The sequence below is a fragment of the Bubalus bubalis genome, chromosome 8, assembly GCF_019923935.1.
Source record: "Bubalus bubalis isolate 160015118507 breed Murrah chromosome 8, NDDB_SH_1, whole genome shotgun sequence".
Taxonomy (NCBI): Eukaryota; Metazoa; Chordata; class Mammalia; order Artiodactyla; family Bovidae; genus Bubalus; species Bubalus bubalis.
In genome coordinates, this window is record NC_059164.1 from 97,207,103 (window position 1) to 97,231,490 (window position 24,388).

A 24,388-nucleotide genomic window follows, 5' to 3' on the forward strand; every position below is an offset into this window, starting at 1 on the left:
CACATACTCTATCCAGCCAAACTTTTTAAGCCTGAATAAAAATTCTGCTAATCACTGTCCTTTCTTAACTAACCAGCCTCTCCCATTATTTGTTCCAGAATCTTCCATCCCCAGTGATCTCACAGTCCTCCTTACATGTGATGTATAGTCCAATCTCCACTTTGTTCTGGCTGTTGTTCCTTTTCTTCTTGTTCTTTTTATTTATTTATTTATTTATTTACTGCGCTTGGTAAAGCAGTTTATCTCCACTTTGTTCTGGCTGTCATTCCTTTTCTTCTTATTCTTTTTATTTATTTATTTATTTATTTATTTACTGCAGCTTTGTTGCAGCCGTCCGGCTTTCTCTATAGCACACAGTTTTACTTGCCCCGAGGCATGTGGGAACTTAGTTCCGCAACCAGGGATTGAAGTCATGTCCCCTGCATTGAAAGGCAGCTTCTTAACCACTGAACCACCAGGGAAGTCCCTCGTGTTAGCTTATTCTTAAACTTCCTCCTCTTCAAAATGCATCACACTCCCACCCCTTTCCTGAAATGATTGACTACTCCAATTAGCACTCATTTTTCCATTGTCTACAGATATTGGCATCTTATTTGTATCTCCCATAATGCAAGTACATGGCATGTAATAGATATTTAGTAAATATTTGATTATTTCAAAGATAGCTTTCTAACCAATGGAATCTTAAGAATAATCAAGGTATGTTTGGGGGGAGAGCAGATAATGGCTGGACCAGAGTAGTCACTGCACAAGTTTTTACAAATACACAGCAAATTCTGAGGTCACTGAGACTCAATTACAATATTTGTCATGTCTTCAGTATTCCTGTATGTCTTACGCATGTTTAGTGCTAATGATTCTAAGGGGTAACCAGTCACCCATGGAAACCAGGAATGGTACTGTCATCGATCAGCTTGTATGGTGTAGGCAATTGGGCCTTGTCTTTGACTAGGCAAGTGAATATTTAACACAGCTTCCCAAATACATTCCTTGACTGAACTGTGAAATGAAGTCAGCTGGTGTATACCATTACCCTCTGATAAACGTAAGAAGGCATTTCCCATCTCCCAACTGATAGAAAACACCACTAAATTTGTATGCACCCTTCTCTCCCTGTGATTATGGCGTCAGATGTTGTGTACAGTTCTATTCCAGTTGATCCCAAATAAGGAAGAATTTAACCATTGTAATTGCTGTTCCTAAAGGGTAGCATAAACTGCTTTAGTCAGCAAAATATATATCTATCATCTTTGCCTTGCTATATATTAAATTGCTGACTCTCTCTTCTTTAGACCCAGTAGTCATTTCTTTGCCTCCTTAATTTATGCATGAAACCAAAAGAAGAATCACTTAGTATTCTTAATAAAATGACATAAGGTTTAGATAATTTTTTACTATATGCAGTAAAAATGCAAATGTGTGTGGCTTATTTGCAAATGCAGACATTAATAACTGATATTTAAACAGGCTGGATTAGCAATTCTACTGATATCATCACGAGATTTTTCCAATAATTTGCACACTCAAAATCAATTTGAATACAACAAGTAAATTGAATTTAATTTTTTGATATAAAATTGTAGTTATCAGCTTGAACCATTAAATTTACTACTTAATATATGCTTTCCAGCTCACTTGGTTAGAATTTCATTGCGCCTTATCTATATAAATTTAATTAGGCTTGATATCATCAGTATATTATAGAACTAATTAAAGATGTAGATAAGTGCTGAGGGGTCTTATTGAAAACTCCATAAAGTTCCATTTGGAAAATGAGATATTCTTCCTTCAGTTCATTGTGAGAGAATGAAACAGCAAGAAGTGTTTCTTTCAGTGTTTCTGAAAAATTATTTAACTGGATTTAATGGACTTATTCCATTCTTTGAAGAGCTTTTTAATTACTCTATATCTTTGTGCAGTCCAACAACAGTTATAATCTGTATTTAAAGACTTCAAAATGCTCTCCTCCCACTGAACTAAATGTCTTATACTCTGGTGTGCGTATGTATGTGTGTATAGAGGTAGGTGGTACAGGATTTTTACATCCTGATTGAGATCATACAGTATGTAATGGTTTTTATGGGGAAAGCTCCCAGTCCTCACAAGCAGGATAAACACAGAAAGATCAGAGCATGCCGGCCATGAACACAGTAGGAAAAGGGAGAAGATAAGAAGCCCTGACCCGAGAGAGAGTACCTGGGCAAGCCTGAGGTTCTGAGTGTGGTTTCTTTGAGTCAGTCATTTTGTAGAAATCACTTTGAATTCCCTTGTATCTGCGACTCCGCTATAGAATATAAAGCAGATTATTTAAAAGACTGATTTCAACTAAGTGCTTTATGTCTTCATTACAAAGCACAATAAAGCCTTTTATTACAATGAAGCCACTATTACTTTCCATTGATTATGCACTGAAATAAAGCTGCATCTACTATACTCCCAGGGTGCTTAGTGCTCTTGTCAAAAAGCACAGTTGTTTTTTTTGTTATTGTTTTTTTTTTTTTTTCCGTGCAGATTGAGTGACACAATGCGTGGTTAAAATAAAAAAGAAGAAAGTGAAAGGGCAAATAGCAAATGTAGGCCATCTCTGACCGGGCACAATGTTGTTCAGTACACAGGCACCCAGGAAGCCAGCCAGCCAGAAAAACTGTTGAGAGTCTCTGTGGTGTAATTGAAAAGTTCCAGGCCTTGGGCTTGGGAGAACAGATTGAAAGCTCTGCTGTTGATGAGCTGTGTGACCTAAGCCTAATCTCTCTAAGTTTCTTTTCCTGGAAAATGGAAATAATATTAATAATGATGCCCCTCCTGCCTACTTCAGTCTGCCTCATGGGTCCAAATGGTTTTTAAGTGTCATTCGTTCTCATTTTAATCCCATTTACTTTTCCAGATACAGAAACTGAGGTACAGCGGGATGGAGTGGTACGATCATTGTCACTGGTTGAACTAGAGGCAGGGCCAGAATTGGAGTGGGTGCTTCTGAGCTCAGCCTGCACCATCACGCAGAGTATACAAGAACACATGGGCATCTTCTTAGTGACATCCTCGCAGCACTTGGTAGCACTGGGATTTTTTTTTTTTTTCCCCCAAGCAACTATTTCTGAAACACGTCACTTCAGTTTTCTTGCCCAAATGGTTTGTAAACATTTGCACCCCCTAGTCTGAGAAAGCATTTGCAGGAACATTTGGGTCACAAACCAATATTTGTTTCACCACCACACTTGAAATGTTCCTCTTACAAAACATTAGAAATGTTTGCCAGTAAAGCAGATTCTCAACAGAAGTATAAGCCTTGAGTAGGAGGGACACCCCCAGCTACCTGCCTGGGGACTTCCAGGCAGCTCCAGGCACAGCAGTTCCTTCCTTGCCCAGAAGGAATGTGCAGCGTCTCCCAGCATGACCTTGGAGTGTGACATTCTTTGATTTTGAACTATAATAGGTACATGAGCTAAGGTACATGAAGAAGCTACAGATTTGTTGTTGTTGTTCAGTCACTAGGTCGTGTCTGACTCTTTGCCACGCCATGGACTGCAGTGCACCAGGCTGCCTTGTCCTTCACTATCTCCAGGAGTTTGCTCAAACTCGTGTCCATTGAGTTGATGATGCCAACCATCTCGTCCTTTGTCACCCCCTTCTTCTGCCCTCAATCTTTCCCAGCATCAGGGTCTTTTCCAGTGAGTTGGCTTATCGTATCAGGTGGCCACAATATCGGAACTTCAGCTTCAGCGTCAGTCCTTCCAATGAATATTCAGTACTGATTTCCTTTAGGACTGATTGATTTGATCTCCTTGCTGTCCAAGGGACTCTCAAGAGACCTCTAGCACCACAGTTCAAAAGCATCAGTTCTTTGGTGTTCAGCTTTATTTATGGTCCAACTCTCACATCCATACATGACTACAAGAAAAACCCTATCTTTGACTAGATGGACCTTTGTTGGCAAAGAGATGATATCTCTGCTTTTTAATATGCTAACTTTGCCATAGCTTTTCTTCCAAGGAGCAAGCGTCTTTTAATTTCATGGCTGCAGTTACCATCCACAGTGATTTTGGAGCCCAAGGAAATAAAGTCTGTCACTGTTTCCATTTTAGGGGGGCTTGATTTAATTCCCCTCTACCAATTTCTTCCCGTTGCCTGATCCCAGGTCTCAAGAGCAGCATTTCTTTGGGGCCACAGGAGAACTGTCATAAGCCCCATCCTGCTTGCCAACAGAGCTCCACTAGACTATATATGAAGCACTATGAAAGTTCATTAGACTTTTGAAAGCCCTGGAAATTATGAGATGCTAATTCTAAAGGTAGCAGGTATGAGGAAATGGAATAAGCTCTCTCACTCTTTCCTACTACCTTCTTCTTCAGTATTTGTGGAAAACTGGGTTCAGGAGCCCAGGTTATTTTTGCTGTTTTTTAAAATAACTTTTCTCACCAAGGATCAGCATATTTTTCTGTAAAATCTATACCCATCCCACACTAAACCTTCCTGTAGTTACAGTCTCAGTTCAACCTTAAAGAATCACCAGCTACCAGGAATAAAGATCTGAAGGTCAGCTGTGTGAAAGAGCAGATGATTGTGAGAAGTCTCAACTTTCATTTTAATTTAGCATAACTTAGTACAAGAGTCACACTTTGAGCTGTAGATGAAAAATGAATCTGTAGATCTAAGAAAGAGAAGTTTTTATTTAAGCCAAATTTAAGGATTATAATTGGCAAAGAGCATCTCAGAAAGCTCTAAGAACTGTTCCACCCATTAGAAGTCAAGGTACAGTCATGTAAGCTTTCTTGAAACAGAAGGCTATGCATCAAGTAATGTACTATTAAAGTTTACATAACCCAAGTGTAAGTTTCGTCATAGTGGGTCATGTGACCCTGTACAAGCTCAAGAAGGAATGTTATCTTTTAATGGATTGTCTTGTTGATGCTACAAGAATGTTGCTCTTTGTGGCCATCATCCTGCCTGATGGCCGCGATCTGGTCGATGCATAATACAGATATGTAATGCACAGTGAGGGAGAGAAAGGAAACCAAAAGGTAGAGAATTTTTATGTTAAAATTTTTCCTGTCTTTCCATAAAATATGAATTTTATTTCATAGAACAGTCAGATTCTGTGACTACACCTCAGCTTCTCGTTTTTCCCCCATCTGATACCCAGTTTGAAATAATATTCGTGTAGTCTTGCCACATATATATATTTGCATTAGCCCTTTACAATGCTGTCATATATATGATCATGATAAGTCTCTTGATTATGAGTAAACACTTTTGTTTCCCCAGACTTGACTTGGGGTGGGAATTGTTTTCTCATGGCCCAAATCAGAGTGTTTCTGGAATGATCTGGGGGAGGTAGGCTAGGGATCTGGCTATTGTTAACCAGCCTGCCAACCTTAGGTATTTAGCCTTTGTGATGCTCAATTGTGAGGATGAAATCAGGTGAACTTTAAAGCATTTACCGGTGCCAGTGGTCAAGAATCCACCTGCCAGTGTTAGAGACATGAGAGATGCAGGTTCCATCCCTTGGTCAAGAAGATCCCCCTGAAGTAGGAAATGGCAGCCCACTCCAGTATTCTTGCCTGGAAAATTCCATGGAAAGAGGAGCCTGGCAGGCTAACATCCATGGGGTCACAGAGTCAGACATGACTAAGCATGCACACCAAGTGTTAAATAGTAATAAATGGTCATTGTTCCCCTTAATAAAAAATCAGTATAATCATTAGTGGGTCTTCAACTCAATTATACTTCTGTTACTCTGTAATCGTATACCTAGAATTATTCCCAGTCTGATCCTGTTTTCCTAGTGGAGGTTATTCTTCATGAGTTGTCATAAATTTTTCCTGAGAATAGAGTGTAAGGATGGAGGGAGTTCAAAGGCATTTGGTGCAAAGATGCTGGAAAGTCACAGAACCTACAAAAATGTAGAACCCTGAGAAATGGCTTTAGTTCATTCAGGGCACTCAGTGAAAATGTGAGCTGGTGAAAATATTTCTGTATCTGTCAGCTTACAGAATCCTTTCTGCAAATGTCACAGAAGAACATGGAACTGCAGCAAATGTCTTGATTAATGGATCAGTCTTCACAACAGTATTGGCTGTGGGTATACGTCTTCTGTATGGTTAAGATGGAGTTCTAGTTCATAAAATTAGCATTTTTATAACAGCTTTATTGAGATATAATTTACATACCGTAAACATTAACCCTTTTAAAGTGTGCAGTTCGCTTTTGTGTAGTCGTAGAGTTGCATGGCCATCATCACTAGCTATTTTTACAGCGTTTTTTATTACCCCCCCAAAAGAAACCCAGTAGCCACTAGCAGTCGCTCCTCATCCCTCCACCCCACCCCTGACAACCACTCATCTGCTTTGTCGCTATGGATTTGCCTGTTCTGATTATAGCATGTAAATAATAGCACGTGATCTGTGATGAGCTCCTTTTAGTTAGTATGTTTTCAAGGTTCATTAAGTTAGCAGTTGTCTTAATGTCAGGATATGAGACTGAATTAAAAAATCCAGGTACCCACCCCAACACTTAGCCTGTTGCCTGCTCTCTCTTTTTTTTCAGAGTAGGAAGGGAAGTGGGAAAAGGAAGGTAATATGTTTTTATTGAAGTATGATATACATACTGTAAACTGTACAAATCTTAACTATACAGCTTGATTACTTTTTTCATATTTACTTGTATTTATTTGCTCGTTTGGCTGCCTTGGGTCTTAGTTGTGGCACATGGAATCTTTTAGTTGGGGTGTGTGGCATCTAGTTCCCTGACCAGAGATGGTACCCAGGCTCTCTGCATTGGGTGGGTGCTTGGAGTCTTAGCCACTAGACCACCAGGGAAGTCCTCACAGCTTGATTACTTTTTTCAAAGTGAATCCACTCAGCTAAAGATAACCATCACCCAGATAAAAACAGAGAATATCAGAATCAGCCCAGAAACTTCCTGTGTCCCCTTCCTAGTCATTACCCCCAGCACAGATATTTCCGAATTTCGTTTGGCTTGATTTTTCTGAATTTGATTCCCTGCACAAGTGGGTGTCCCAGCCTCCACGAGCTTTGATTTCAGGATGGACGTTTCCCTAGCACTCAGGGGCCTCGGTCACTGCGTTCATTACCGCTGGTTCCAAGGGAAGTAAAGCAACGCCCAGTCTTCCCAGAGCCCCTGACTGCGCACTGTGTGCTCCTGACCCCAGGCAGCTTTCCTTCCAAACACTACCACTGCCTCAGCACGGACCGTTACAGCGGAGGGGGAAAAGCGTCCCTTCCAGGCAGGTACAGTTTGTGACCCACGTTGACCTCCAAAGGCAAGTCTTTTGAGGGGTGACTCCTACTTGCAATGAAGGCAGCCCCGACTCTGCCTTCCAACTCCCCTGCTGTGTCACCGTCTGGTTTTTACTCTGAGCAAAAATGTATTCCTCTCATGAAATTCCGTGTGTTAGCCTCTCTGCAGAAATAAGAGAAATAAGATCTTTTATTCCAGAAATTAAGTTTTCATTTTAAATTCACTTTCTGCTCTTTGAAAACTTTAGTTTCTGTGTGGTCCAGAGCTATAGGTTAGCATTAGCATTTAAATAGAGGTATTAAGCGTACTCAAAGACCTTTCTCTCATAACGTTGCCCTTTCTGGGAGGTTTCTCAAATCTGATACTTTTTCTTCCTAAAAAAAGAATGCAAATGCTATATATATATTCCCCATCAAAGGCCCTTTTCTCTTTATACAGACTTAGGAGAAAGGCATCGTTGAGCAGTCTCACTGTTAGTCTTTTTATATGGAAAGGGTCAGTTTAAAAAAATTGCTATTCCATCCCTCAATGCCTGATTTTCTCTGCTAACTCTAAAAATTAATTTTCCTGTGGTTAATTTTATCCTGTTATGTCTCATTTCCCTCAGACATCCTCTGGGAACTCACACCCCAGTTCTAAGAACCTGGTGCCAGCCCTCGCCATGTAACACGCCACTCCCAGCGCCAGTGTAGAGCACCCAAGGGCCAGGGTCTGAATCCAGTGTCAGTCTCGAGAAGAGCTTGCCCTTCTCTCAGGGCCTCTATTTACCTGCCAAACTGAGGTTATTAAGCCTGTTGTATGTGGTTGTCAAGATAGTAAACAAGATAGTGACTTTCCTTCTAATTTATGATTTTATATGTAATTGTGAGCATCTTAAATCTTCCCTCCCTCACATTGAGCTCCTTCAACCAGACCAGTGATGCCAACTAAATATATATAGCAAGTAGAAAGTAGTGTCAACTAAAGATATATATATGCCCAACCTAAAAGTTGAGAGTTATGTATTCTCTGGGGATTATTAGGACTTCGAGTCCAGGAGATAGCATCTCAGGTACCCCTGAGAGAACTGTTTCTAAGGAGGCTGAGGGAGGAGTCAGGCTACATCATTTTTCCGCAAAGAGCAGGTAATCTGAATATCCAAAGATTATTGTTCATTAAGGAAAACCAGATATCTCAATTTAAGGAATTTAGTGCTGGTCTATGCATGGGAAGTGTAAGCATGTAGGCTCACTGAATTCATTCCTTTCATATGCATCTCAGTTATGGGGCCAAATCCTGCTTCTTGATTATTCACATCCTTAATTCCTCATCCACACAAGGAGTGGCAGATGTGGGATGCCTGCCTTTTGTGCTTCCTCGAATCCCCCCCAACCTCCATGGCTGTGACATCCTAGTTTACCAGTATGGCAGGAAATATTTCATTTCACAGTAGCTTCTGGTGAAAGGTATCCCTCCAGCTTTCTCCTGTTCTTACTGCCAGCCTTCCCTTTCCTCTCCACCTCATCCCAGTCCATAGTGGGTACTGTAATAGTTGATTCCAATGGTGACCTGAACAAAAAGCTACTAGAGGTGAGGGCCTAAATTTTCCTGGCTTTTCTATCAAGGTATTGGTGCCCTTCTCTCTCTTTGAGGTTGATTTTATTCCATTACAACCTTGGGAACAAGAGTTGTGAGGAAGCCTAGAAGATGGATATGGCCAAATAGAGGAGATCTGAGCAAAGCAAGGAGAAGCTGGGTAGTCCGATAGCCTGAAGATTCTCTGGCTTCTCAGACCATCTGTCCTCCACCTGCAGAACCACCTTGAGAGGTCTTTCTAAAACCCAGTTGTCATCATGTCTGAAAATGCAGTTCTGATCTATTTCAAAGACCAGATCATGAGAAGAGACTGTCTCATGTACAGATAAGACTTTTGCAAGCAGAGAAAGAGCAAAGGGCAAGTGCCTGACTGGGAGGAAGGCCTGCGGTGGGCAGACGGAATAGGAGCCAATAAAGGAAAGAAGGGACTCGGGCTACTGGGAGAAGAGCTTGACGATGTGGCTCAAAGATGGACACTGTCGAGGGGAAAGACCACTGTGTTTGTCCACTAGGATGTCATCAGGGACCTTTTAGTTTCAAACAAAATGGAGGCCTTTGAAGGATAGTGAATACAAGTGATTTTTTTTTTTTTTTTTTTTGAGAAATTTGACAGTAAAAGGGAAAAAAGAGACGCGATGAGACACAGAGTGGACACAGGATTGTGTGAAGGGCTTGGAATTTGTTGTTTGGTTTGTTTTTTCAAAATAGGAGAAACAAGGATGCTTGAAGCAGACATGAAAGAACCCGTGAAAGGGATAGATAGTAGATACGAGAGTTAAAAACAAAACAGCAAAACAAAACCCCGGCAGGATCCTAAAGGCATTGGGAGGGATGGGGATTAAAGGCATAAAACCAACCTTAGAAGGAAAGGAGCAGAGAAGGCTAGAAAAGAAACCCATCTTTTGAGCCTAGAGTTGAAAGGGGAACGATTAGTAAGAACTCATTTCAGTGTGGAAGGTATGATGTCTTACACAGTTATGATAAAGTAGGATCCAAAGAGAAAATATATGTGTGGCCAGTACAGTAAAAGTTAGCTGTGGTTTTTATTTGTGTGTGTGTGTGTGTGTGTGTGTTTCGTTACCATTTTTACATCGTGGGTGTCCTACCATGTCATTTGAGTTAATCCTCAAATCTCCCATGAGACGCTATATTATCCTACCTCATTGCATAAATGAAGAAACTGAATAGGCTAAGAAGTTGCTGAGGTCAAACAGATTAAGTAAATATATGAGATTGATGTCTAATTCTGCCAAAGAATGAAAGAAAAGTTGAGAGGATTGCACATCACTATCCCGAAACAGACATCTTCCCTCTGTGCCCTCCCCTTTTTCATTTGCAGCCATTTATCCTGGACATCCACATCACCACCCTAGAATCATATTAGAATACCCTTTACCCTGTTACACAGAGCCACCTGTCTTATTCATGCTTCCCCCACCCGCCGGCGGGGGTCAAAGAGTCACCGACTGTTCTTTTATCTTGTGTTCTATCACTTAATGAAGTTTACAGACTGTTGGCTCTCTCATTCATTCTTTCCTTTTCCTTTATTCACCACTCGTTAGATGCCCTGTACTCAGCCCCAGTGGGTAACAACAAATGGTACAGAATTCAATCCTGCTTTCGTACAGCCTGCATTTGAGGATGGGAGACAGACATTTATGTAATCAATACTTACACAACTCTGTTCCAGCCACTGTTCTTCATCATTTGATCCCTATAACAACCTCATTTACTTTTGCCTTTCTCAGATGAAGAAAGTAAGGCCCAGAGAGAGTCATAAATTGCCCAAGAACAAGAGGCAGAATTGAGATTTGAACCCAGGTTCCTGACTCCTGAGTCCATGATCTTAACCACTGTATTATGCTGTGTCTAATTGTGTGTATGCGCACACACATATTTTTAAAATATATAACACATATTAAAATATATCTTGGAAAAGATACATATTTTTGATAAGGATGAAAGCTAAAAGGAAAACAAGCTCAGTAAAAGGATAAAGCTTAATGAGGATGGGGCAGGTATCATTTAGGTTAAGGTGGTCAGGGGAAACCTCACTTATTGATAAGCTGACATCTGAGCAAAAATTGGACTTTTCGAATCTTCTATTTTCCTCTAGCCTTCTGCCCCTTTAATCCCATTTGATGCTCTTTTCTTGTTTTAATTGGCTTGTAGCATAAAACAGTATAAAACTATGAAGTTCAGTGAAGACGGGTTATCATCACCTTCTTGTCCTATAACTGGCACTTTTTTAATAGTAAGTTAAAGAAAAAAAAATGCCCTGATTTAGTGCCCTTAACCCAACACACCCTCATGGACCGTTTTGTTTTTTTGCTTTTTTGTTTTTTTTAACTAGTGCTGTTCTAAAATTTCTCCCAACTATTGAATATGTTGTTGTTGTTTAGTAGCTAAGTTGTGTCAAACTCCTCGCAACCCCATGGACTTTAGCCCGCCAGGCTCCTCTATCCATGGGATTCTCCAGGCAAGAATACTGGAGTGGATTGCCATTTCCTCCTCCAGGGGATCTTCCTGATCCAGAGATCAAACCCAGCATCTCTTATGTCTCCTGCCTTGGAAGGTGGATTTTTTTTTTTACCACTGTGCCACCTGGGAATCCCCACTATAGGAGATTAGAATTTCTTCTAGACAGATTCGCCTGGGTTTTTCTAAAAAAAAAAAAATCTCATTCCATTATTTGCCACCCATGATTCTAAATTCTCTGGCTTCTTTTACAGTATTTCTATTACTTTGTTGCTGTTCCCAGCCTTTCTCCATTTGGTAGCGCTTGACCTTTTCCACACTGTTTTTATATGTTCTTGCACATTAATTAAAGTGTTGGGTGAGATTGGTTAGAAGGAAGTGTCATTAGCATTCAGCAGATGCTTTCACTTCTGAATTTGATTTGCCTTCGTCATTATCCTTTGTTTATTTTTCAGTCTGTGTCCTATCGGGGTAGCCATTCAGGATAAATTCATTTTGCTAGTTGTATTTTTTGAGAGGCACTGTATAAAATGGCTTACTGACATCCAAATATATATCAGCCACAGTGGTCTTTACATCCACCAAATTCATACTGCTATCCAAAGCTATCCATCACATTTGTCAGAATATTTGGATCTTTAATTAAACCCTGCTGGATATTGTACACATTTCCATTAGCTCCTTCTGATTTCATCAATTATTTTTCTAATTGACATCCATTCTGAGTCATGTGTCCTGGAATCTCAGGTAGCCCAGTTTGTAGCTCTGGCTTATTTAGTTGTTGTTTTTTTTTTTTTTCCCTCTGTCTTTCATAAATAATCTAAGGGTTTAGTAAACACACCCTTGAATTTTTACCCTTGGGACCTGTTGATTTCCATATGCTCATACTTTGCAAATAACCCCCAGATTTTTTGGTCTCTCTGCCCAGACTATTTTCCTTTCTGGCCCTTCATTCTTAAAAGATACAGTCTTTTGTCTTGGCAAAGTAGAGAAATTTCCCAAACACTATTGAAAAGCATGGGAGGGTTCTTGACTAGGACTGAAAGGTAAAAAAGGAGTCAGTGTTTGAGTAGCTCTGCCAACTGTTGGCTGAATACCAGTTTTTGCATCTTAAGCCCCCAGCAGGAATAATGGCTTGCTTGAACTGTCCATTCAACCTTGTCGAGTTTTTGTCTTAACATACCGATGAGGTAGCTGGCTGGGGCAGAGTCAGTTGGATGCAACTAACTGGCACCTACCAGAGTCAATCCATCATCCTGGTCTCATTGGCTTAATATTCTAATGAACATGTTCTCCCATCAAAGCATGCAGTCTATGCCTATCCTCACGGACCTTTCTCCCCAAGCACTATAGGTAGAGAAGACTCGCCATGTTATAAATACAAAAACCCAACACCTGTTACCCCTTCACTTCTCCATTTCATCACCTGAAGCAGAAACCTTGGTTTCTGTACCTTGTCTAGGGCCCCTCAACTCTTTTTCTCACGATCTGAAAGACAGTAGTCGATTATTAAAACATTTCCCTGGTGTCTTAGAGATCTTTGATCTAGGCCTAGATTGGATTTTTTTTAAGTGTAGATTAAAAAAAAAAACCTTCTTGAAGCCAAGGACTGTACCTTTGTATATTAGCATTTAAAATGTTATTAGAGCTTCCTAAGCATTAGTAATAATAATATTAGGTTTTCCTTTGAAGAAAGCCTTTGCATTATTTATTGAAAAGTTGATCATTCCATTTCATTACTTAAAACTGAAAAAGCCATAGGACTTTTGAATTATTTTTATTCAGCATATCTCAGCAGTTGTCTCCCAGACTGCTAATCTGAGAAATATAGACAATATCCAATGGCCTTGTGCTAATTGGTAAACAATTTATAGTGTTGAGGCCACCAAAGTGCATAATACTATGTCCTCTTATCAACCCATGATATTAGATCATTTTTTTAATTGAAAAGATTTTCTAAAGTGATATTCAATGAATTATACTTTTTTAATGGAAAAGACTCTCTTAAATGATAGTCACCACAGCATAGCTCGCCTTAACCTGAACTCACCTCTTGATAATCAAAAGAGCATTTACAGGAGTATGAGACAAACACAATTATGAAAGTAAAATGAAGGACCTAAATAAAAAATCACAGAACAAGAGGGTAATTCTATTCACTCTTTCATATTTCATTATTTGATAACATCAGAAGATGAATCCATCAGAATTGCTTTGGCAAGTGCAAACAGAAATGTGCCTGATCAATATTTATTAAAACCTTCAAAATGGGAGAAGGAGTTGAGCAGACTTCTTAATGGACTGAATAATTATTCATACCAGTGGGGTTTGACCAAAGGCAGTGCCAGACCAAAGAGACACAGTTTTAATTGTACTGAATTTAAAAATGCAGATCTTCCTCCAGCCCTGTTGCAGAAAACTTAATTTAAAAAATTATCTGATGCAGCAGAGGGTGACATGTGAATCCTTAAGTCGCTGAGGAAGAAATTTTAACCATAGATATTTATAATTTAGAATGTGTTCCAGAGGTGGGGAGCAAAACTTCCAACTAAAGGAACAAAAAGACATTTTCTTCCCCTTTCGGCAACTGTAACTGAGCTTGGGAGAGGGTCCTCATCTCAAAAGGGCTGGATCTCAGAGAAGTTCCTCTGAGTAGTTGTATTTTTTGAAGAGAAATAAAGCAAGGCGCTGGCCACTGCTGTCAAACATATCAGGGTCCCTTACTGAGAGGAATGAACGCAGATGACTTTAAGGTTTCACATCTCCCCCGGGGAGACAGCCCCGCCCCCCAGTACTGGTTATCAGAAACGGACCAATGGATAACCATCATTTAAGCATATGTGCTGTTGATGGAATCTCTGGTATATGCACCACATTATATAAAGAAAATGTAGGTAGTTGACCCGTCCAGCTTCTGCAAGCCTTGTAGCAGTGGTCTCCAGGCTCTCGCCTCTTGAAAGGTTTTCAGCTGCCACCAGCTGAAGGCAGTTCTGCACTGTTTTTTCCCTAAAGACCATTCTTCACTTCTTTTCTGGATTATCCTAGTCAGAACAAAAACTGCACAACTTGTTGTAAGGAGTGTTAGTAACTATCCCCATGTAGAATACAAATGTAATTCTGCCACAAACCCTCAGAAAATTATTTAGCTTTTCTTTACCTTAGTTTTCTCATTCCTGAAATGGAAATAACTTCAGCTCTTTCAAATTAGAATTTTCAATCCTGTCTGTAATAAACTTTGAGCTCTTTGAAGGGGAAGACAAATGAGAGCAATTATATTTATATTTTTAATAAAGTAATTTCTTTTTCTGACACACAGAATTACAATCCATTTTATTATTGGTCTGGAAAGTACATCTGAGCTAAGTTTACACATGTTCAGAATGTTTTCAAATCAAGCAGTACTGCATCTTGCTTCCCAGAGCTTAAGGAAAATCAGCATCAGCTAATTCTAATGGAGTCCCAGTGTGATTTTTTTTCAGTGTTTATTATTTATTTATCTGGCTGTGCCAGGTCTTGGTTGCTGCACATGGGATCTTTGATCTTCGTTGCAGCATGAAGGATCTTTTAGTTAAGGCACAAAAACTCTTAAGTTGTCACATGCGGGAGTCTATAAATAATTCCCTGACCAGGGATTGAACCCAGTACCCCTGCATTCCAACAGAGAAGTCCCGGAAGCCCATGATTTTAAAGGACCAAGCAGAGGATGCTGTTGTTGTTGTTGTTCCATCACTCAGTCGTGTCTGACTCTGTGACCCCATGGACTGCAGCACACCAGGCTTCCCTGTCCTTCACCATCTCCCAGAGCTTGCTCAAACTCATGTCCATTGAGTCAGTGATGCCATCCAACCATCTCATCCTCTGTTGTCCCCTTCTCCTCCTGCCTTCAATCTTTCCCAGCATCAGGGTCTTTTCTAATGAGTCGGCTCTTTGTATCAGGTGGCCAAAGTATTGGAGTCTCAACATCAGCATCAGATCATCCAAAGAATAGTCAGGATTGATTTCCTTTAGGATTGACTGGTTGGCTCTCCTTGCAATCCAAGGGCTCTCAAGAGTCTTCTCGAACACCACAGTTCAACAGCATCAATTCTTTGGTTCTCAGCCTTCTTTATGCTCCAACTCTCACATCCATACATGACTACTGGAAAAACCATAGCTCTGACTAGACAGACCTTTGTCGGCAAAGTAATGTCTCTGCCTTTTTTTTTTTCTTTTACTTTACAATATTGTATTGGTTTTGCCATACATCAACATGCATCTGCCACAGGTGTACATGTGTTCCCCATCCTGAACCCCCCTCCCACCTCCCTCCCCATACCATCCCTCTGGGTCATCCCAGTGCACCAGTCCCAAGATTCCTGTATCCTGCATCGAACCTGGACTGGCAATTCATTTCTTATATGATATTATACATGTTTTAATGCCATTCTCCCAAATCTGTCTCTGCTTTTTAATATGCTGTCTAGGTTTTCCTCCAGGAAGCAAGCGTCTTTTAATTTCATGGCTGCAGTCACCATCTGCAGTGATTTTGGAGCCCAAGAAAATAAAGTCTGTCACTATTTCCTTTGTTTCCCCATCTATTTGCCATGAAGTGATGGAACTGGATGCCATGATCTTAGGTTTTTGAATGTTGAGTTTTAAGCCAGCTTTTTCATTCTCCTCTTTCACCTTCATCAATAGGCTCTTTAGTTCCTCTTTGCTTTCTGCCATAAGAGTGGTGTCAGCTGCATATCGAGGTTATTGGTATTTCTCCCAGGAATCTTGATTCCAACTTGTGCTTCATCCAACCCGGCATTTCCCATGTACTCTGCATATACATTAAATAAGCAGGGTGACAATATACAACCTTGATGTACTCCTTTCCCAGTCTTGAACCAATCCATTGTTCCATGTCCAGTTCTAACTGTTGCTCCTTGACCTGCATTCAGGTTTCACAGGAGGCAGGTAAGGTGATCTGGTATTCCGATCTCTTGAAGAGTTTTCCACAGTTTGTTGTGATCCACATAGTCAAAGGCTTTAGTTGTAAAGGTTTTAAAATCCAAAAATACCAGTGCTTGAATAGCATCTTCTGTAACCTCTTTGTTTTTCATGTCAGAGGCAGAGGCTCAAAAGCTGATAGCAGCTATACAAGTTCTCATAACTAGTTAGGAAGAAATTAAAAACTTAACTGGAATCTAAGCTTAATTGATCTCTTGAGTATTTACTTCTCCAGGTCTTTCTGCTATAACTACCTCTCAATTATTTATGAGATGATTATCTAGTTTATGGATTATTCAGTTCTTTTCTTTTCTCTTCCTATTTCCCTGCTTACATACCATTGAGTCAGCAGAGAAAACAGTAGTTGAATATTTTACCTGACAATTTAGTGACCTATCAACTACTTTATTTTTATTAAATTGCTCATAATGCTGCAAGTATTAGCTAAAAAGAATTTGGGGAGCTACAGTCATTACTAAATTATATTCAGGTAAATTTTTCTTCCTTAGAAACTTACATTTAAGAAGTCAGCTCCAGAGCCTAATTCTTTCATTGACATTAATACTCTCATTGTGGGAGAAAGGACTACATGAGAAAGTCTTCACAATGAAAAGCCAGAAGTCTTTCCTGTGACTCTTGAATGCTGAATATACAACATGACTTCATTATTTGGTTTAGAGTGCTGAATTCCCAGATCAAATCCAGTGTTATTCAAATATTACTGCAAAATGTACAAATGAATTTTGAATTGTCACAGTATTACTTTGTTGCATTACAATGGAAGGCAGAGGATTGAGTTAGTATGCGAGTTTTATTTAATTCATTTTCCCTAAATCATGACTAAAAATGAATAAGCTCAACAAGTATCCTGTGCAATTAGTACTTTTGCTTTTTATAGTTTCTGTATTAGGGGCGACTTTGGAGCAGGTGTAGGGTTCAGGGTCCTTCATTTTGAGGCCCTGGACAAAACACCCACGCTCTCTATAGCTCAGTTTGTTCATTTATAAAATGTGGGTGATTGCAGGAGCTACTTCAAAGGGTTGAATGTGTTCATGTAACTAAAATTTTGACATCACTGTTAACTACTACAATGATCATGATGGATTATAAAACCCAGTCTGAGACATAGCTGTGTATCTGTGGAAAATATAGTTTCCATTTGGAGATCCAGGAATCTGAACCCCAACAGTGGAGGGAGGCAGAGGGCAGAGCTTTCTCCAGAGACTGTGGGCAGGCCCCCAGCTGGTGCCTTCCTTTTACCCCCACACCCAAACGTTATGGACCGCCCGCAAGAACAGGGATGAGGGGTCACTGGGTTGAGAGTAACTGGTCTTATTAGGGCTTTCTTCCCTCCCTTGACAAAGAAGAGAATGGAAACTCTTTCCAGAAGCTCTCAGAGATACAGTGATAACTTTGAGTTTGGTGAAGTGGGAATGAGAACCAGGGATGAGAGACTAGAACTCTCCTTGCTTCATGTCTGTGAAAACAGGAAACATTCTTAAAGAAAAGTAAGAAAAGCACTAATACTCAAAAGATACAAAGGTATCAACAGTTTGCTTATACATATATGCATACCCATGTACTTTAAAAGGGTTTCCCAGTGGCGGAGTGCATGGCATCCCACTCCAGTATTCTTGCCTTGAGAATCTCATGGGCAGAGGAGCCTAGCGGACTACAGTCCATGGGGTCACCTAGAGTCGGATACGACTGAAGCAGCTTAGCATGCATGCACGCACATTAAAAATATATATGTAGGTAAAAAATTGTCCAACCTCATGTAAATTAAAAGAAAATGAGGAGCTAGGGGCTGTCATATGCTATTGGTAGGAAGATATTGATGCAACTTTTTTAGAAAGCAATTTGGCGGCATTGCCAAAGTCCTAAAAAATATATATACTTATCTTTGGACTAATTCTGTTTTGGAAATCTGAACTCAGGAAAGAAAGTTTTTTAAAATGGAAACAACCCAAGTGTCCAATAGTATATCACCCTAAACTTTTCAGCTGTAAGGAAGAAATGGTAGACTTCTACATGTGGGGGGAAAAATCTAGAAGGAAATGCTAAATGTGGTGATGGAATTATATGGGTAATTTTTTTTCAGCTTAATCTTTCTGTATAATCTGTGTATCCTGTGTGAAAGTCACTCGGTCGTGTCTGACTCTTTGCAGCCCCATGGACTGTATAGTCCTGGAATAATCCAGGCCAGAATACTAGAGTGGGTAGCCTTTCCCTTCTCCATGGGATCTTCCCAGCTCAGGGATTGAACCCAGGTCTCCCGCATTGCAGGTGGATTTTTTACTAGCTGAGCCACAGGGACAGCTATGACACATGTATTAATATCCAATCACAGAAAAACAAACTTTATTTCTACACGTGGAAAAGAAGATTTGCCCAACTTACCAAAATGCCCTTCGTATGCTTACTGTTATGAATGTTTTAAGACAGAATCACTGGGGAGAAAAAGTTGCAGTACAATACCATTAAAATAAAATTAGGGAAAAAGTAAGGAAGAAAGGTCTGTGGATAAAGGAGATATGAGGAAGATATGAAAAAATAATCTGCTTGGACCCAAGCAAAATGCAAACATTGTCATGTTATAGACTGTGAGACCCATCTATATGACGTCACTTTTCTATCTTTGCACTCTCTCCCTCTCCACTCATTAAATTTGGAAACTGCCCAAAGGCACTCAGCAAAGCAAGAGAAAAAGAGCAGGGAAGAATAACCTCCGCACAGAACGTTCCACCCCTAAGGGGGACATGGATCTCTGGTTACTGGAATGGGATATTTGGTCCATGTCTAGCAATTGGACTCTGAATATATCACCAGCTCTGAAGAAACTTGCTCTACAAGTCATGAACCAGAAAAAGTCTAAATCAAATATGTTTTCCCCTGGTCCTGTCTCGGCAGTCAAGTAGAGTGCCATCTTGTATAAAACGTGGGGCCCTGGAAGCCATGGCTGCTATTTTAATTTGTGATGATAAAGATCAAGCTTTGATTTTCCCGGGGCCTCAATAAGCACTGATAAATTATTTATCCCACTTGGATTACATGTTCATTTCAGTGTGTCAGTGTTTAGCATGGAAGCTCATCCTAATTGTATAGTTCTAGGCATTTTTCTCTTTTCTCCTTAGGGCACCTTGTAGCACCCTTTCTCCATCTCCAAGTAGAACTGTTGCTATGCTGATTTAGTATACCCTTTGCTCCTGGGTACTATTCTGAAAGATGAATGAATTTCATTCTCTCTTTAAATATTTATGTTTCTTTATGATCTAATATATCATCGTAGTTACGGGGAATTTCTTCCCCTTAACTATGGAAAATACACCATCAGTTACCTGTCAATTTTGTTTAATAACTCAGCTTTGCAGTTCTGAGGCACTATTCATCCGCGGCTCCTGAGGACTCTTTTAGTCTCTCAGTCCACTTCGCAGTGTCATTCTGGGATTTATAAAGGTCTTCATCACACAGAGGATATTGAAACATTAAGGGCTTAAGTAGCATGCCCTTTATCACTTATCACGCTGGAGGCTCCAGGACTAGAAATCCAGGCGTCTTTGTTTTGTTGTCTGCTCCCAGCATGAAACTGCGGTCTCTGTAGAAAACCAGCCAGTATCCCTGGAAACAATTCATTGGATTTTTCAAAAGAAATCCAATTTCACTTGGTCTGGTGGGTTCAGTGTTACTTCTTAAGATAAATGATGAAAATATCAACATCATAGTACAAAGAAACTCAATTCTTTTGGTTTAATCTCAGTGAAAAGCATCACAACTCACCTACTGCTTCTGTCTCCTTCTCTAATGCTTTGAGATCCTTGGCTCAAGGAGGTGGGAATGGGTCTGTAACTATTCACTTACCAAACGTCTGCTGGCTCAGAGTCTTGCCTAGCTATAAACTTGTGAGGATCACAGTCTCTGGGATGGAGATCTTAGGGACCTGTGCTTTTCCTAAGTTCCCTAGTAACTCTACAGTTGGCGAAGCACCATTCTAGAACTTCAGCTCTCAAGTCCCTTCTAGCTTTTTTTTTTAAGATTTTTTTTGATGTGGACCATTTTTAGAGTCTTTATTGAATTTGCTACATTGCTTCTGTTTTATGTTTTGGTGTTTTGGACCGAAAGCATGTGAAATCTTAGCTCCCTGACCAGGGATCAAACCCACATTGCAAGGTGAAGTCTTAACCCCTGGACTGCCAGGAAGGTCCTGTCTTCTAGCTTTGAAAGAACCCTGAGCTCCCAATCCTCTTTTATTCCATGTGACAAATTTAGCTTCAAACATGTGTCCTTAAACAATTGTTTCAGTGTTTTCTGAAGTAGTTCCCTAAATGGATAGCTGTCTCCTTCAACTGTGCCTCTTGGGCCTTGAGCCAAATGGCTCTCAAGTCCCTTCCTTTTTGCTAGAATTATACCTGGTCCCTTCCCAGATCATCCTGCTTTCATAGTGCCATCACATTAATCTTCCAGAAGCTTGGAATGCTGCCTCTGTTCTCAGCAGAACCTGGGACCCCAAGTGGGGACTGCTTTATTGACATACCTTAGTCTCAAGTTCTCTATTGACTCAACTAACCTGATGCCAGGCTCTGTACCCTTGGCCTTTAGTTCCTTTTCCCACAGCTCTCCTCTATTCAGCTGCACTCCCAGGCCAACCAGTTTGCTCTTCCCTGTCTTTGCTCATCTCTTTTCTTTTCCTTTAGTCTAGAATTTCCTTACTGGAAGCCCCACCTGACAGTGTCCTACCCCATAGGAAGTCTTCCTTGGTCCCTCACGTCCCAGCAACATGGCCTGGTTCCTCCTTCCCCTGCTGTCAATTCATAGCATTGAGACCTCACTCAGGGTACTCGGAGCATCATGTCTGTGTCCTTGAAGAAGAGTACTGGACTTAGAGTCCAAAACCTGAGTTTATCCTGGCACAGTCACAGATGTCTCTGTGACATTGGGCAAGTCCTGTCGCGTCCCTGGGCTTCAGTTTTCTTATCTGAGGAAAGGCAGTAATAGCTCCCTAGGTAGTGTGAGTGTTACATGACCCAGTACATGGAAATTAACTTTGCCAGCAGTTTTCTCTGCTTTTCATTACCGTCTCCTACCTGTCTCTGAGCTATTTAAGGAAAGGAACTGTGTTTTGCTCATCATTATATACTACTATTTTTATTGCCACATTACTATTAATGTATTATTATAGATCTGTTTCCAGTAATAATAGTTAATGTTTATGGAGCAGGTAGAATTGTGTCAGGCACCATTCTAAGTACTTTATATGGATTAACTGATTCTTCCAGTGACCCTAAGAGGTACTATCGCCTCAAGAGGTACTCTTATTATCCCACTTTATGGAGAAAGCCATATATTTCACAGAGCCTCCAATGAATATGTTGATGAATGAGGGGCTGAATGAAACAGAAACTACTAGCAATGTCTGCTGGATGGTTCTCTCTCTTACTTCTGTATCCCAACTTTTCTCTTTTTTATATCCTGAGGCAAATGCAAAATTAGGAGAGTCTTGAGTGATCTGAGACCCTGATGAGCGGTCTCTCTGGGTCTGCATTTAGACTTCTCGTGAAGTGAGTTCCAAGATGACGGATGTCATATCTGTCTTATTCTCCATCATAGTCATGGGACCTGGAACAACATCAGCGTGGGTGCTAAGTCACTTCAGTTATGTCTAACTCTTTGTGACCCCTTGGACAATAGCCCACTGGGCTCCTCTGTCCATGGGATTCTCCAAGTAATAATGCAGGAGTAGGTTGCCATGCCCTACTCCAGGGGATCTTCCCAACCTAGGGATCGAACCCATGTCTCCTGAATCTCCTGCACTGCAGGCGGATTCTTGACTGCTGAGCCACTGGGGAAGCCCGGAACAACATCCAGTGATAAGTAAATGTTTATTGAATAGGTAAATGCAGTAGCTTATGAACAGCGTATTCATTACCACTGAAACCGTGTAGACTGCTGACCATGCAGCCAATGAACCCCGCTGTGTCTTGTTTTCCCAGGCAGTACTACGAGATGCTGTACAACACGGCCGACGAGCTCCTGAATCTGGTGGTGGACCAGGGCGTGAAGTACACAGAGCTGGAGTACATTCACGCCCTGACCTTGCTGCACCGCAGCCAGACGGGGGTGGGAGACCAGACCACCCAGAACATGCGGCTGCAGCGGCTCAAGGAGATCATCTGCGAGCAGGCAGCCATCAAGCAAGCCACCAAGGATAAGAAAATAACTACAGTGTGAACAGGGTGCATGGCGGGAAGGGGCCAGGGTATGGGTCACTTTTGTTTCCTCGGTCACAGTCCCTTCTTTGGTATATTCTGAGCTGACTTAGTTTTCTTCACACTGATGCTTGGGTGGAAAGAAGGCGTAAGGCTTCTTTTCTCTTTGTTTTTGGCTTTTCTATAAATGCTAAAGGGACTTCACAATACCTGTTTGGGTTGGACATTTTCTTTGATGTGGTCAGCTCCAGAGGGTCTAGGGTGCAATGGGGAGGAAGGTTGTAAGCAATAAAAATGAATGCATGAGTGACTAACACCCAGCAATCTTTGGTAAGTTGTTATCTAAGTTCTAGTCCTTCCTAGAACTGCTCAGTGGGGTTCTATTACATGAGCAGTAGGATTTTTATTCTCTTGACCTTGTCAGTTTACAGTTCTACAAAATAAGTGTGTGTGCATTGCTTTCTGTCTCTATTACCAATGGCTTCTCAGCTAGTTGTAGTTTTCAACCAGTTTTCCTAACCAAACAAGACCTCTTCACCTCTTCAGATCTTGGGGGATAAAGTCCTTTTATCTCAATCCTTGAGAGAGTTTTGTATGCAGTAGCCTGGACCCAAGTGATCTGTTGGTTTGATGCCTTTTTGTTTCTATTTCTGCTGTATCAAAACCAAGCAACACCAAATTAATGACAAAAACGGAAGAATGAAAGGTGATTCAACTCTTCTTGATTTTTTTTTTTCCTCCACTCACCAAGAGAAAATGATGGTTAGAGAACTTTTAATCTCACTTGACACCTTACCTGGGTGTTATTCTTTTTTTTTTAAATATAAATTTATTTATTTTAATTGGAGGCTAATTACTTTACAATATTGTATTGGTGTTGCCATATATTGACATGAATCCGCCACGGGTGTACATGTGTTTCCCGTCCTGAACCCGTTAGTTATTCTTAAATGCTCAGTCTCCATGGGAGCCCCTAGGACTTCCTCATCTTAGACGGTAGCTCCAGCTGCCAGCCGAGTGCAAGGAAGCTGGTACAGCCATTACCTTCCTCCTCTGTGCATCCCCCAGCCGAGGCTGTTTCTGCAGGGCTTTCAGCTGGGGTGGGAGCCCGCTGCTTCCCGCACGCTTGCCTCCCCACTGTCCCCACCTCTCTAAGTGTCCTTGCCACCTGTGGCTGATATGTCACAGAAGAAAGCGATGCACTGACTGGGACACAACTGGAAAACACGTGGCAAAGAAAGCAGAAAGGACCTGGACTACATGAGGTCAGAATTTTACACCTGTTTGTACAACTTAGGTCTTGGTGGGAAAAGCAGAAAATTAAAAAAAAAAATGCTTTGAGAAGCTTAAATGTTGTGTCTCGTTTTTCTTGTATTTATTCCTCAAACATGCCCTGAGACCTTAATATGCGCCGAACACTGTGGGGCACAGATCCGCAGTATTGAGGGCTCCCGTATTACCTACCTAGAAGACAGAAGAACAGAAGCTGGACTCTAACCAAAATCCAAAGAGATGTACACTCAGGGCTGAGTTCGAAATCAGGCCAGTGGGGCGGCTGTGAAGGGAACTTAGCAGGCAACTGGAGCATGGTCTTCCAGGAGATTCTGGAAGGAATACTGTAAATCTCTGTAGCTTCAGAGGCCCAACAAGGAAGAAGTTGAATCTACATGAGAGATGATCGTGCAAGAAGGTACTGTCCCTAAACAACATCATTGGAGTAGTCTCCCTGAGAAGTGGGAGTGAGGGGAGGGAGAGAGGGGAGTCAGAGCTAATTACTGTGATTTGGAAGCCTTCTCTTGGTGGCTGTGGCCTGCCCTCAGCGCTTCTGTGTCCTCCCTTTCTTCCCCTTCCTGTCCACTCTGGACAAAGAGCCCTGGAGTGCTGACAAGGAGACCAGAAGA

The 24,388-nt window shown here is 41.0% G+C and overlaps 1 protein-coding gene across 3 annotated transcripts in view; it reads left to right on the forward strand.

The window, feature by feature from the left end:
• EXOC4 (exocyst complex component 4) overlaps positions 1-23,838 on the forward strand; it is a 791,044-nt gene extending 767,206 nt beyond the window's left edge. For all 3 annotated transcript variants that reach the window (XM_025292062.3, XM_044947183.2, XM_044947184.2), the window contains one exon: positions 22,272-23,838. In XM_025292062.3, the coding sequence (XP_025147847.3) occupies positions 22,272-22,509 (238 nt within the window). In that variant the 3' untranslated portion in view covers positions 22,510-23,838. The remainder of the gene's footprint in view (positions 1-22,271) is intronic.
• The last annotated feature ends 550 nt before the right edge of the window (positions 23,839-24,388 follow it).